At 39.5% G+C, this 15,500-nt stretch overlaps 1 protein-coding gene across 1 annotated transcript; it reads left to right on the forward strand.

Annotated features, from left to right (window-relative positions):
• Positions 1–4,661: 4,661 nt before the first annotated feature.
• LOC121510167 (leucine-rich repeat transmembrane neuronal protein 4) lies at positions 4,662–7,153 on the forward strand. The gene is made up of 2 exons (XM_041788108.1): positions 4,662–5,177; positions 5,589–7,153. The coding sequence occupies exons 1-2, from the start codon at positions 5,126–5,128 to the stop codon at positions 7,151–7,153; spliced, it is 1,617 nt and encodes a 538-aa protein (XP_041644042.1). The 5' UTR covers positions 4,662–5,125.
• The last annotated feature ends 8,347 nt before the right edge of the window (positions 7,154–15,500 follow it).

Raw genomic sequence — 15,500 nt, forward strand, 5'->3', positions numbered from 1 at the left:
CTCTGTTGGTTTTCGATCCTGACAGAAAGGAACACAATGTTTTCAAACTCAAAGAAAAAGCCCCTTAACCTGTCATTACAACATCTCAGAGTAATGTGATTGCATCTGTGTTTCTATAAAAACCCTGGGTTTTAGATTTATCTGACTTTTTACTTCATATTGAGTGACTTGTAAAGAAGTTAAAGCTTTATTTTCTTGGCTTTTTTCCACAGAGATAAGTCCTGTTTTTCTTTGGCTGCAATAAGAAGACTTCTTGCTGCCACTTTTCTGACTCTGATTGATTATGGTGATGTTTTATATTTGCATGCATCCCCCCAATGCCTCAATGGGGGGTCTAGTTGGTTGGCCTTCATTGACCGCTCTTAGACCAAATCACTGGCGTATCCTTATTTATAAGGTAATACTTAACCTGCATCCATCACATCTGTGTGATTTTATTCATGTGAAAAGTTCTGGAAGTTCCAGTCTTCACTCTACGACTCAGTCATAGACTTACTCTACAATCTGTGCCCGAAGTCCGTCTTGAGTTGGGTAAAAGGAGTTTTTGGTTTACTGCTCCTGCAGCCTGGAATCCTCTGCAGCAGACTTAGTGTCTGGGGAGCTGGTCTCCTTATAGTGTTTTAAAAGTGAATAAAGGCGTTGGAGGACGATGCATCAAGTTGTAGATGTTTTTAACTTTCTGCTCTGTGGCTCAGACATTTGTTGATCTACAATTGTAGAGATTTATGTTTTATGTCTGTCTCTCTATTGACTGTGCTGCTGCCTGTCTTTGCCAGGACATTCTTGTGAATAAAATTCTTTATCTCAGTGAGTTTTTCCTGCTTAAATACATTAAAATAAATGAAATGAAATAAAATGGCTTATTTTGAACTGTTCCAGTTTGACTGTTTTTGATTTCTGAAACTGTTTTTCTGCCATGCTTAGTCAGATCTCCCTGGAAAAAAAGATCTCTGAGGTAAGGTTATAATAGTTTTGTATTTTTCATTAGTTTTTATTTTTATTTAGTTTTCACTTTCTGTGTTCAATTTCAGTTTAGTTTTTATTAGTTTTGACTGCTGGTTTTAGTTTAGTTTAGTTTAGTTTAGTTTAATTTAGTTTAGTTTAGTTTAGTTTAGGTTTTTTTTTTTTTGCAAAAACAGCTTCGTTTTAGTTTAGTTTTTATTCTATTTAGTTTAGTTTTTATTCGATTCAGTTTAGTTTTTATTAGTTTTGACAACTGGTTTTAGTTTAGTTTAGTTTAGTTTAGTTTAGTTTAGTTTAGTTTAGTTTAATTTAGTTTAGTTTAGTTTAGTTTAATTTAGTTTAGTTTAGTTTAGTTTAATTTAGTTTAGTTTAGGGTTTTTTTTTTGCAAAAACAGCTTCGTTTTAGTTTAGTTTTTATTCGTTTCAGTTTAGTTTTTATTAGTTTTGACTGCTGGTTTTAGTTTAGTTTAGTTTAGTTTAGTTTAGTTTAGGTTTTTTTTTTGCAAAAACAGCTTCGTTTTAGTTTAGTTTTCATTCGTTTTAGTTTAGTTTTTATTTGTTTCAGTTTAGTTTTTATTAGTTTTGACTACTGGTTTTAGTTTAGTTTAGTTTAGTTTAGTTTAATTTAGTTTAGTTTAGTTTAGTTTAGTTTAGTTTAGTTTGGTTTAGGGTTTTTTTTTTGCAAAAAAAGCTTCATTTTAGTTTAGTTTTTATTTGTTTTAGTTTAGTTTTTATTTGTTTTAGTTTTGTTTTTTATTCGTTTTAGTTTAGTTTTTATTCGTTTTAGTTTAGTTTTTATTTGTTTTAGTTTAGTTTTTATTCGTTTTAGTTTAGTTTTTATTCGTTTTAGTTTAGTTTTCATGTGTTTTAGTTTAGTTTTTTTTCGTTTTAGTTTAGTTTTTATTTGTTTTAGTTTAGTTTTTATTCATTTTAGTTTAGTTTTTATTTTTTTTAGTTTAGTTTTTATTCGTTTTAGTTTAGTTTTTATTTGTTTTAGTTTAGTTTTTATTCGTTTCAGTTTAGTTTTTATTAGTTTTGACTGCTGGTTTTAGTTTAGTTTAGTTTAGTTTAGTTTGGTTTAGGGTTGTTTTTTTTTTTTGCAAAAAAAGCTTCGTTTTAGTTTAGTTTTTATTTGTTTTAGTTTAGTTTTTATTTGTTTTAGTTTAATTTTTATTTCTTTTAGTTTAGTTTTTATTTCTTTTAGTTTAGTTTTTATTTGTTTTAGTTTAGTTTTTATTTGTTTTAGTGTTAGTTTATCATGGATAGATGTTGGGGCTCAATAAGCATCATACATTTTAAAAAACATATAAAACAGGCTACTCTTTACTTATCATTTTATTTACTTAATGATGATTATGACTACAACTCCAGGCATAAAACTATCGGATGAAGTCTTAACCAATCAGATCAGGCAATTTTACACTCCACAGACTTGTGTGTCAGTGCCAGTCAGTATGGTTGAGTCAAAGACTAAAACTAAGGATATTTTGTCTCCATTTTTATTTTTATTTTTTTAGTTAGTTTTGTAAGTGCACTTTCCAATTTTAGATAGTTTATGTTTTTTGGTAAAGCTTGGTTTTTATTTAGTTTCAGATTTGTGAATTTTAGTTTGAGTTATTTAGTTTTAGTTAACTGTAGCAACCTTCCTCTGAGGGACTAACCCTGGTAAAAATAAAGGTTAAATAAAATAAATAATTACAAGGCATAAATATTTCCTTCTATTATAAGAGAAGCTAAAAACTCTTTACAGAACCTTTAGGTTTAATGCATCCTAATACATGTGGAAAACAATCTTTCATTCCTGTTCACACATAAACAAAAAAATGTTGCAAAAGTTACAAAAATCTGAACTTTAAGTCTATGAGGGCTGCCCACAGAGATGTTAGCTGATGTCACTGCCTTTTTTGAAAGTTAACAGTCAGTTAGATGCTGTTTTTCTGTTCATTGTGAGGTAAATTTGCCAAATCCATCGTCTACAGTGGTCTGTGGATCATTAAAGTATCAAAACAGAGCTCATTCAACAGACGCCCACACCATCCTTGAGCAGATTTTATCATGAGTTTGAGGCTTATTTTCATAAACTTAGAACTGTTTTAAATGACCTAAACTTGATTTGTTCATAACACAGTGACCTGTCATACAACAACCCTAAATACAGATTCATTTTCACTTTACCGGGTCTTTAACTCATTTTTTCCTGCCTTTTATACCTCCTTTCATCATTTCTTTGCCTGTAAACACACATTTTTGCAACTTTGTTGCCACTTAACACCCACTTTGCTGCTTTTTTTAGGCACTTTATTCCCACTTTGGCTGATGTTGCCTGCAATTGCCACTTTCTTTTTTGCTGCTTTTCACCCATTTTGCTCTTTAAAGCCACTTTAAACCTATTTTTTTTTTTTACCACCAGTGGCGTGCACAGACTTGTTCAAGGGCAGGGGCGAAAAGAAAGAAAAGGGCACATACAGCGCGTTCTCGCCACTGAAGAGGGCACTACGTTTGGCGTGTTTTTGAGGGCACTTTAGACATGTTTATATGTTATACAAATGGCACATTATATAGCCTTAAAACAGACTAACTAGACAGACTACTCAAGTTAGTTTGTAGTTAGGATCCACAAGAACCGTGTAGATTCAACGTTGGGCTGTGAAGAACACAGAAATAAAGAAATAAAGAAATAAATCCCTAGGAGGTCTGGGGGTCATCCCCAGAACATTTTCAATGAAGTAGAAGCCATTTCCTGTGTTCTAGTGCATTTTAACACCATATTAGCACCAGATAATCCAAACTGGTTCTGTGAGATATAGTTCTGGATCAATATAGATCAAAAAAGAGGGCAAATAAGTGTGTTTTGCCAACCAGGAGGGCACTTTCGCATGTGTTTTGGCTCCAAAGAGGCCACTTTAGTGCGTGTTTTTCAACAATTGGGCCACTAGGGAGGGCTGCCCCCCCCCCCCACACACACACACACAACTGTTTACCACGTTTCATAATTATTCCATTTATGTTGTCTCAGTTTCTTGTAATTTTCCGCCATCATGATGTTTGTGCACATTATGGCATAAAAGTCTGACATAACTTTGCTAAAGGTTTATTTCAGTGTGCCCATCCACACTGATAACATCAATAATTCTGTTTTTTGAAACATATGTACATTATAAAGTCTACATGCTACAGCATGGATGAATTAAACTGATGTTCTGTTTCTTTGAGTGAATATAACTCAGGTTAAACCTTCAGTATGGATATCATGGATTCGTTTTGGATTATGATTTTGCTGACCACCATGGGCCCTATGGGCCCCTTTCTCCCCCCTTAGGGGCAGCCTTTTACAGTACATATTCAGGACCCAGTTTTTGAAAGACTTAGCTGTAAATGTTTGAGTGCAGGCTGCTCTAAAAGTCTGAAATGATGTAAAATAGTCTGATATATTAAAATGCAGGAGGGGAGCAGACTTCCTGTCCCCCCTCCTTAATTGGCATGCAGCCTCTGTCCACGAGGACAATAAAGTCTGCTTTAGTGTTGGCTGCTGAGAATCACTCAGTGACCAGGAGAGGGCATCTCAAGTCCTGAAACGAGCGCCAGGATCTCAGTCTAATCCTCCTCCAACATCATTCCTGTTGCTATACAACTGATTTATTCTTGATGCCACGGTCAACGGGCTCTAATCCACAGCAGACTGCGCCTCTCCCCTCCGCTCTCCTCCACGGAAACAGGACACGTCTAACTTGTCGGCTTTGGACTTCAGTTTTTTTTGCCCCCTTCTCTAAATTCTCCACTCCACCGTGTCTTTTCCGTCACTTAACCTAGATTAACATTTGGCGACTCGCGCTTTAAAATGTGTTTTAGAGGCTCCCGGAGCGCGCCTTAAACACTCTCATCCTCACGAGGCTTTACGCTTGAGTGCGCCCATCCAAGGACTCTGTAAGGTGGTCAGAAATATGCCTTCTTATCAGGCTGATGTTGTGCGGTAACGGAGGAAACTACAGGCAGAGGTGGATGCACACCTTCTGGAGCTACTCGCATCTCCGACAGGTGTGCGGCCGTGCGCAAAACGGATCCGGCTGCGACGCAAACTGCCTCGGTAATCGTTAGAGACAGACGTCCTGGGTGCGTGTCCAACTATTTTGGACAAACCGACTAACATGTGGAGCCGGGACGCATGCAACAGAGAGCCCTGAACATGAGGAGGAGCCGACCCGCCGCAAATATGGGTACGTACGCTGCTCTGCAAGGTACTTCTCTGCATTTCTGCGCAAAGTCCTCAGTCTTGTGCACAATTAGAGTCCACTTAAATCTGGTGTGGCTGGTGTCTTCGTCCCCTGCGGTTTGTGAGTGATGACTGCAGGCAGTAACTGTGTGACAGATTTAGCCTGGAGCATGTGGTTATCAATCACCTTTCAAATGTCCCCAGAACATGACTTTGACTGTGATAATGAATCTAAATGTCTGTGAACTGAGCTGCAAATAACCCCTTGTGCCTCACAACACAGTATGTGTAATAATAATGGGTCCCTGTTTCCTTTTCACATCTGTTCAAATACATTCAGGCTTCTTTTTGGTCCCTGAGTATTGGTCTTGGTTTGTTCTGAGCTCCTAAGTGTCTCACTTTTCTGTGCCTGCAGGACTTCTGGTGCTGTTCAGATGGCTTGTATTCACAGTGGCGGTGCCCGCCTGGCTGCTCGCTGCTCCGAGCGGCATCCGTGAGCGTCCCTGCCCCCTGAGCTGCAGATGTGATGGGAAAATAATATACTGCGAGTCCAACGCCTTTCGTGACGTGCCAAGCAATGTGTCTGTGGGCACACAGGGCCTCTCCCTGCGCTACAACAGCCTGGCCAACCTCAGGAGCCACCAGTTTGCCGGCCTGAGCCAACTGGTTTGGCTCTACCTGGACCATAATTACATTAATGCTGTGGACGGTCAGGCATTTCATGGGATACGGAGGCTCAAAGAACTGATTCTCAGCTCCAACAAGATCACACTGCTGAAAAACAACACTTTTCATGATGTTCCTAATTTACGTAACCTTGACCTTTCCTATAATAAGCTGCAGATCCTCCAGCCGAAGCAGTTTTACGGTCTACGGAAACTCCTCAGTTTGCACTTGAGGTCAAACTCCTTAAAAACCATCCCAATGAAAGTTTTCCTCGACTGCCGCAACCTGGAGTTTCTGGATATCGGCTATAACAGGCTGCGGAGCCTGACGCGTAATGCCTTCGCAGGACTCATGAAGCTCATCGAGCTTCATCTGGAGCACAACCAGTTCTCAAAGATTAACTTTGCTCATTTTCCCCGCCTGACTAACCTGCGGGCGCTCTATTTGCAGTGGAACCGTATCAAAGTGCTCACCCAGGGCCTGCCGTGGATGTGGACTTCATTGCAAAAGCTGGATCTCTCTGGAAATGAGCTGCAAACGTTGGACCCGAGCGCATTTCAGTGCCTCCCTAATCTGCAGACTCTTAACCTCGACTCCAACAAACTCAGCAATGTGTCTCAGCAGACTGTGGAGGCCTGGATCTCCCTCACCACCATCAGTTTGGCGGGTAATTTATGGTACTGTAATCCCAACATCTGTCCCCTGGCGGCCTGGCTTCAGGCCTTTAAGGGCAACAAGGAGACGACGATGATTTGTGCGGGCCCTAAGGAGGCTCAAGGAGAGAAAGTGACAGATGTGGTGGAGACGTATAATATCTGTACAGCAACGCCGTCCCCTGTCACCACCACCACAACGACGACGACGACTACTTCCCCTTTCATTTCTACATTTCAGCCCGAGCTGCCTCCTCTTCCCACACTTCCTGCGATGGATAAGAAGCTGATCTGGAACAGGACAGCCTCCCCGACTCCCTCCGAGGCCTCCCCCACCATCCCTCTGCCAGACACCGAGTACGTGTCCTTCCACAAGATCATCGCAGGTACCGTGGCCCTCCTCTTATCAGTGGCTATAATTCTCCTGGTTATCTACGTGTCGTGGAAGCACTATCCCAGCAGTATCAAACAGCTTCAGCAGCGCTCGGCGGTCAAAAAGCGCCAGAAAAAGGCGCGAGAGACCGAGCGCTCCCTAAATTCACCACTGCAAGAGTACTATGTGGACTACAAGCCTTCACACTCAGAGACTATGGATGTGCTGGTTAATGGGACAGGACCTTACACTTACACCATCTCAGGCTCCAGGGAATGCGAGGTATGACCGTTGCCCTCCAAAAATCCATTTCCACTGCGAGGCATGAGAGGTAAATTTTCTAACAATCTGCGGAGAAAAATACTGTTTTTTTTCTCATCTGCTCGTGTCTGTTCGGGATAAGGAAGTAAAGGTCAGAGCACGGTGACTTGTTTTTGCAATATGCTGGGTTTGTTCGGTTCCATATGATTACCCAGCTGTTGTTGTGAATCATGCAGTTTTATTGCTAAAATATGAGTCCCATTAGCAGAAACTGCAGCGGCAGCTCCTCTCTCCGGATAACTTACATACACTGAAATGCATTACACACAAAGTGGCTTCATCTGTCATCCTTGACATAAAAGAGCCCATTGATGAATCTATGTGTTATCAGCCAGTCTGTTATTTATTCACAAATGAATTGCTGCCCTGTGTGAAATGATAAAGAGTGGGTATTACATCAAGTCACCGTGCAGGAGGGCCTTTCCCTTCCTGTGTGTTTGCTACAGCAGCTCAAGTAGCAAACGCACCAGTCATATGAGTGTTTTTCTATGTTCAAGACTCATCCCGTCCTTCACTTCCTGTAGAAATCATCCACTTTGGATTTACTCATTAGTTTGATTTACAGAGTACAAAGAGTTACTGCAGGCAGGAGAAGACCATAAAGACCAGCAGCCAAATAAAAGATAAATTATGCCTCTGGGCACAAATTCTATCTGGCTTTTGTTTACTTATGCAGAAAAAAAACTGCATCACACTGTGCATATATTATATGAATTTAGTTAAAGAAGCAGAAAGCAGAGTGCAAACTTTGGTGCTGGAGTTTAAACCGAAGTTCCCGTCCAAAAGTGACAAACGCCACAAAAACTCAAATCTAACTTCAAGTTTATTTGTCGAGTTTATGCTCAAAGCTATGACATTTCTTTTTATTTAAGTCTACGTTGATCTGACAAGTCCAGATAATTGCCTAAAAACAAGACATGAATAATAATAATTTTAGATTTTGTTTTTAAAGGGCTTTCAATTAAAGTGCTGTACATGGAGATCAGGTAACCATGCAAAGCAGATGGATACGCCCGTTTCCATGTTTCTAACTGGCAAATCCATCTTGCCAAGCTCCCATCTGACCCGTTTGGGCCTGGTTAGAAAGTGACAGGACCAATCAGAGATGAGGGGCAGCACTTTCAGGCATGGCAGCAACAAGGGACTGGTGCAGTTAATGCAGAAGAGATTAGCGTGGATGCTGCTAAAGCAGTGGTTCCCAAACTTTTCACAGCCCATACCCCCTCAGACATTTGACCTCCAGCCATGTACCCCCTACTCTCACGGACTTATACCAACTAGAAAAAGAAATGTGTCTGTAAGCCTGCCACCACCCCCACCGCCCACATTTAGCATGCATAATATACAAATAAAATCTCTTGAAGTGAAATATTTCTCACAAAATGGATTTATTTACCATTTTCAGTGAGCAACACCAGTTCACTTTTGAAAAAAGATTTCTAGAACATATCCATTTTTTGCAGTTAGCTGGTCTATCGGCAAGAGTGACAGCAACTCTACACAGACACACCCACAGGTGTCAATCTATCAACGAGAGTCTAGCATGTGTATTTGTTTTGACAGTGCAATTTGCTTAACACAAGAGGGTAGCCTATATATGTGATGTTTTGGCAATGTGAGCACATACCTCAGACTGTAGGTCTATGTCTATTTATACGCCAGTTTCAAAATGTGATCAGGTTGTTGTCAAATCACATTTTTATTTTTTATTTTTTTCAAGTACCCTCTACATGACTTTGCGTACCCCTGGGGGTACCAGTACCCCAGTTTGGGTACTCGCTAAGGCGTACGTTTAATCAGAACTTGACAACATTTCTCCATTTAAAGAACAAAGAACAGCAGTGAGTTGTTTCCTTTTCAAAAACAACACAAGTCATGTAAAGACATGTCTACAGTTGCCATGGCAGTGTTTATTTTGGCAGCTATTTTTACTTTTAGTCTTAGTTTTAGCCTTTAAATGAAATGCATTATAGTTTTAGTCACATTTTAGTCATTTCTATCCTTTTAGTTTTAGTCGACAAAAACTCAAAAACATTTTAGTCTAGTTTTAGTCCATAGAAGTCCTCACATTTTAATCTTTACTTTTAGTCCAAGCATTTATTTTCTTGCCTAAATCTGGTACCAAATCATGGTAGTGTGTTCTCTGCACCCTGCCTAACCTAGGGTCCCTGCTTTCTACAGCTGAGAGACAGAATAACTACAACTGGGTTGTTTTTTGACAGATTTATCCACAATGGAAAAATATTACAGATTTTGAATGTCCGATGAAAACTACATTACATTTTAGTCTAGTTTTAGTCATCTTGATGAAAACTAAACTTAGTTTTTGTCAGTTTTAGTCATCATGGATCTATTTTTGTTAGTCTTAGTCTAGTTTTTGTCATGGAGCAAAGGCTGTTGTTAAACATTTTTAGTCATAGTTTTAGTCAGCGAAATTAACACTGTGCCGTGGTTGGCTTTATGCAGTTCTCTATGGAGTTCACTGGTCGGTAGCTCCGCATCTTGTTGCTCTGACTGGCCCATAAAGATATTACAGACAGAACGTTCATCCAATCACTCTCCGAGTTTTTTTCAAAGGCTCTGCCCTTTCCCAAATGCTGTGTATGGGAGGTTTACCAGATCCATTTGGCGTTAAGTTAGAAACAGCACCTTAAAGTCTGCTCAACCTGAACAGGAAGCCAATGAAGAGAGACCAGCACTGGAGTAATGCGCTAATATTTACTCGCTCTGGTCAGAACACGAGCTGCTGCATTCTGGACCGCCTGTAGACCTTGAAGACACTTTTTGGCACCCCTGACAGAAGTACATTACAGTAATCTAATCGTGACTTAACAAAAGCGTGAATGAGGAGCTCAGCATCCTTAAACCACAGAATTAAAAGGCCTGCATTGCTGGCAATATGTAAAAAAATCTACCACTGCAGCAGGATGATACAGTTAATACTAGTGATGGGTCATTTGTGAATGAGCCAGTTCAAAGAGCCGGCTCCCATTTGAGAGCCTCTTTCTATCATTATAACTATAACTTATATTAATTTTATGTAAGTTGCTTGTGTGTTATGTGATTGATTAGCAGGAATGATCTTTTTTTTACATGAACTTCCACAAGCACATCTTTCATTTGGGACATGAGCTTGATGGTATAGCATTACTGTTTTATATCAGGTGTGTCATACAGCCCACCAAGTGAGCAGATTTCATTTGACCCACAAGGTGTTTTTTTTTTTTTTTTGGGGGGGGGGGTGGTATATTTAAGAAAATAAAAGCATAATATTTTCATTAATTCAAAAATAATGAGCACAGTTGGGCTAAAATACTAGCACAAATATTGATGATATGTCATGACATTGCTAAATCTGGCAGGTCAAACGAACATAACTGGTACCCGAATGAGGAGCCGTTTGGGATCCGAAAGAGCCGGCTCTTCTTGCTGAGCCAAACCAAATGATCGACATCACTGAAAAGAGTCAAAATTCCCATCACTAAATGTTACTAGGGAAGTTTTAAAATGAATGATTAAATAGATGAAATTTATTTCAGTTCACTCAGAACAATTAAAAAACCCCAACAAGGTCGAAGTGAACTTTCTGATCTTCCAAGTTAACCAAAAGGGAGTAGGCTGAAGCTGGAGCTTATTTAAACCTCACAGAACCATATCTGCCAAACTAGTTCACTCATGCATTATCAGTTATTGACAGAAACGGCACACTAATGTATACAAATTAACTTAAATTTTCCATTTTATAGTTCATAATTAAATGATTCTTATAGTATTTTAAGCCTGACCAGTGTGCTGCATGTTTTTTTTGCATTTTTAGAAGAAGCACTCCACAGGTTCAACCCTCTTACTGACAGTGATATTTAGCATTAGTTTTTTTTTCTTTGGTTTTCAAATATAAATGTTCCTCTCAGATTGCATTGACCAGAGGCATTATGCAAGCAAAAGGGTGAAAACCTTCCCTTAAGAAATGAGGCACCACTTGATTGCTGTTCATCATCACACATTGCAACAGTGCATGATCAGAGGTGACAACAAAGCGTCAACCATCTCGTTCATACTATGGATCTCTATGTTGATCTTCTCCACATATATTTATAGGGTTAATAGCCCTGGTTTTCATGTATACATGCTGATAATAAGATAAAGTCCCATGTCAGTTAAATATTAAGTATACTGTATATGAGAAAACACAACTGTTGTTTTTTCTATGATCATTTAAAATGCTGAAAATATTTACATCTATGCTCCTCTTTCGTAGTCCATTGTGCCTTTTTACAAGTGAAAGCAGTACATGGTGGGAAATTCATCATTGCCCTTGGTTTCAAGTGTGGTCCTGAAAAGTTTTTTGTTTTGGCCCTTAGCCATAATCCTCAATTCAAAAGAGAATTGGGATCTCCCTTCACCTGAAGTGAACATGCAAATCCAAGGGGAATGTCTAAGATGAGGACTAAGGGGTAGAAATGGGATTGACCCTTACAGTGGGGGTCTGACTGATGCAACTTTCTGCCTTTTGAAATGTATGTACTCAACAGCATGAGTGGTATTACTTTTTAAGTGATTGTATTTTTATATCTCTGATATTTCTTTATCTTCACAGATAGTCTCAGTATTGTTAAAGTCTCTGTAAAGTAATTCAAAAAAACTTTTAGATTTGTTGTATGACAGGTGAAATGTCAGTCATGAAAACATCTGTACATTTATTAGATTAAGCTTCAAAATCATGAACAATAAGGCTGTAGAATCTTCTACAGGATGGTGTGGGCGTGTCTGTTGAATAAGATGAAGCCACACCCACTCATGAGAAGTACTATCCTCTCAGATTTTCACAAATGCTTCTGATCAGAGCTCAACTGTCTGGCTCTGTGCCAGAGCAGAGAAACAAAAGTTTGGGATTACATTTACTGTTTTCTGGTACATTTCTCTCTGTTATGATTGTTGTAATGACTAAGACTGATTGGAAAAAAATTTACCTTACAATGAACAAAACCACAGCATGTAGCTGACTGTTAACTTTCAATAAAGTCAGTGACATCGGCTAACAACAGACTGTACTTAGAGGAACTGCTCTGAGATTTTTTTTTTATCTCATTGTAGCATTAGAGTGGTGGGGTAATTCCCCATCAATTCCCTGTCAAGTGGACATCAGAGTGACTCTGTGACTGTTGAGTGGACATCAAAGTGACTCTGTGACTGTTGAATGGACATCAAAGTGACTCTGTGACTGTTGAGTGGACATTAGAGTGACTCTGTGACTGTTGAGTGGACATCAGAGTGGCTCTGTGACTGTTGAGTAGACATCAGAGTGACTCTGTGACTGCTGAGTGGATGTCAGAGTGACTCTGTGACTGTCAAGTGGTCATCAGAGTGACTTTGTGACTGTTGAGTGGACATCAGAGTGACTTTGTGACTGTTGAGTGGCTATCAGAGTGACTGTGTGACTGTTGAGTGGCCATCAGAGGGACTCTGTGACTGATGAGTGTTCATCAGAGTAACTCTGTGACTGTTGAGTGGACATCAGAGTGACTCTGTGACTATTGAGTGGACATTAGAGTGACTTTGTGACTGTTGAGTGGTCATCAGAGTGTCTCTGTCACTGTTGAGTGGACATCAGAGTGACTGTGTGACTGTCTATTGGTCATCAGAGTGACTCTGACTTTTGATTGGTCATCAGAGTGACTCTGTGACTGTTGAGTGGACATCAGAGTGACTCTGTGACTGTTTAGATGTCATCAGGGTGACTCTGTGACTGTTGAGTGGACATCAGAGTGACTCTGTGACTGTTGAGTGGTTTGAGAGTGACTCTGTGACTGTTGAGTGGTTGACAAGTGACTCTGTGACTGTTGAGTTGTCATCAGAGTGACTCTGTGACTGCTGAGTTGTCATCAGAGTTTCTCTGTGGCTGTTTAATTGTCATCAAAGTGACTCTGTGACTGTTTGTGGACATCAGAGTGACTCTGTGACTGTTGAGTGGACATCAGAGTGACTCTGTGACTATTGAGTGGACATTAGAGTGACTTTGTGACTGTTGAGTGGTCATCAGAGTGTCTCTGTCACTGTTGAGTGGACATGAGAGTGACTGTGTGACTGTTTAGTGGTCGTCACAGTGACTCTGTGACTGTTGAGTGGTCATCAGAGTGACTTTGTTACTGTTGAGTGGCTATCAGAGTGACTGTGTGACTGTTGAGTGGCCATCAGAGTGACTCTGTGACTGTTGAGTGGCCACCAGAGTGACTCTGTGACTGTTGATTGGTCATCAGGGTAATTCTGTGACTGTTTTGTGGTCATCAGATTGACAGTCTGGAGAAAGAAACTGTGTTGGGCTCTTTTTGCATCCAGTGCCCTGCCTGTGACAACTTCTAGGAAGGAAGAGTTAAAATAGTTTGTTTCCAGGGTGGGCTGTGTCTGTCTGAGATGCTACCTGTCCTCTCCTGACCCTGGATTGATATAGGTCAATCCTATCTACGGTAGAGCCTGTAGAAGTATGGAGGATTTCAATGTCTTTTTTTTTTTGTTTTTTGTCTTTTTTTTTTCGTTTTTTGATAAAACATTTTTTTTCTCAACTGCTTCCTTCAACTTTTTGGTTCAGTCACAGTGTGCCAAGTCATTTACCTTATCAATGACATTTACCTTAACATATCTGATCATGCAATTTTACTTTTGCCACATTAAGTGCACCTGTTTGTCATCATAAATGCATGTTGATTCCAAATATTGGACCTGAGATACCACTGTTTTCTGTCCCCTAAAATAGGAAAAAGATTAAAATTTATCAGAAACTTAAAGTAAAATTTCCCTGCTGGTAATTGTTAGAAAAATCTGTCTTAATTCAGTTGTAATTTTTTTTAACTAGAAAAGAGACAGATACACTTGGTAAGACTTGAGTGTTTGAAGAGTATTGATTCACATTTCTACAAAAGCTAGAATCTCAGTGCGGAATTTTTTCTCATTTTCTGTGAAAAACATTTTAAAATGTGTATTATAAGCAAAATTGACCTGTTGAGTGATACTGAAAGAAAAAAATTAAGCCTTAATTGCCTGTTAGGAGTAAATGAGACACATCTGTGCTTGTAATTTCCTGAAATAAGCTGCTATCTGGACCTGGTGGATAAATGTGATTTAAATCAGGTTGAATATTGTTTCAGACAGATAAAGACACTTGGTAAGACTGGAGGTTTTGCAGTGTTGACTCATAATGTTGCACAAACTAGACTACCAGTGAAGGAATTTTTCAGAATCAAATCTATTACTATGTTTGATATAAGTTGCATTTATCTGATGAGTCCAGATAAACATCTCACGATAAAAACAATTATGGCTTGTTATGAAGTTGATGAGGTTAAATCAGTGAATTTTAGACACTTGCTTTAACGGCATTTATTTTTACTAATTCCAAGCAGATCTGGCCTTATTTTGCTTGAAACAGCATGTTTACCTGGACTTGTTGATTTAATTTGACATGTGCAGTGTAATGAGATATCTTCACTAGATTTAAGACAACTACCCGTGTTCAGAATTGAGTTTTCCTGGTGAACTTTTGCACTAGGAAGAAGGATGGAGACAGAAAAACTAATCAATTCGCTCCTGCTTGATTAGGCACCTTTTTTTTGTCTTCGTACTCCCATTTTTTCCCTTAATGCTTTGCATCTGTCTTCCTTTGTCCAGCAGCTTTTATTTGCATTTGGCAGTGTGGTTAAGTGTGATTAACAGAAGATGTTGTGTTGGGAAAGATGTTGTGTCACTGGGATCTTAGCCGCACCTTTTAGTCAGACATGCTGTGGAGAGCAGGAGACATCTTTCTCTTCTGTTGTATCTGTCAGCTCGGCTCAGAGACGAAGTTTTATCACACACCAGCACGCCACTCCTTCTCTATATTCCTCTTGGCCCTTTATAAATCATTTTATAATGTTTTAAGTCCATGGATTGTACTTATGCACGGCTTACATTCTTGTTTTTGTCCTTAGCTGGAGTCACTGGAGAAGCTGGTGCCGATATGTTTCTTTGTTTTCTGTAATGTCACATGCACAGCGAGGTTCACAGATGCCTAAATCAGCTCTTTGTCAGATTATCTGCGGCGGGGCATTTCTCAAACACAAGGGGAGCTCGAGGTGAGATGGTCGCCTTATCAATCTTGTAGCCTTCATGTGAGAATGTGGCATGGGAGCATTAAATGGCAGACCTAATGGGGCTTCTGCTAGCTAGAATAACTAATAGCCCATCAGAGGTAAGGAGCCGAGACTTCCCCCAGCTTTGTTATTCCTTGCCCTCTGCAGCTCAAGGGAGCAGCCTGAGTTGTTAAAAATGTAATGGGATTTTC

The sequence above is a fragment of the Cheilinus undulatus genome, linkage group 5 (assembly GCF_018320785.1).
Source record: "Cheilinus undulatus linkage group 5, ASM1832078v1, whole genome shotgun sequence".
NCBI lineage: Eukaryota > Metazoa > Chordata > Actinopteri > Labriformes > Labridae > Cheilinus > Cheilinus undulatus.

Bases quoted from the DNA above. Each gene is read 5' to 3' on its own strand.
- LOC121510167 (XM_041788108.1), top strand. From the start codon at position 5,126: ATGCAACAGAGAGCCCTGAACATGAGGAGGAGCCGACCCGCCGCAAAT. The intron at 5,178-5,588 runs GTACGTACGCTG...CTGTGCCTGCAG, and splicing joins CCGACCCGCCGCAAATATGG to GACTTCTGGTGCTGTTCAGA.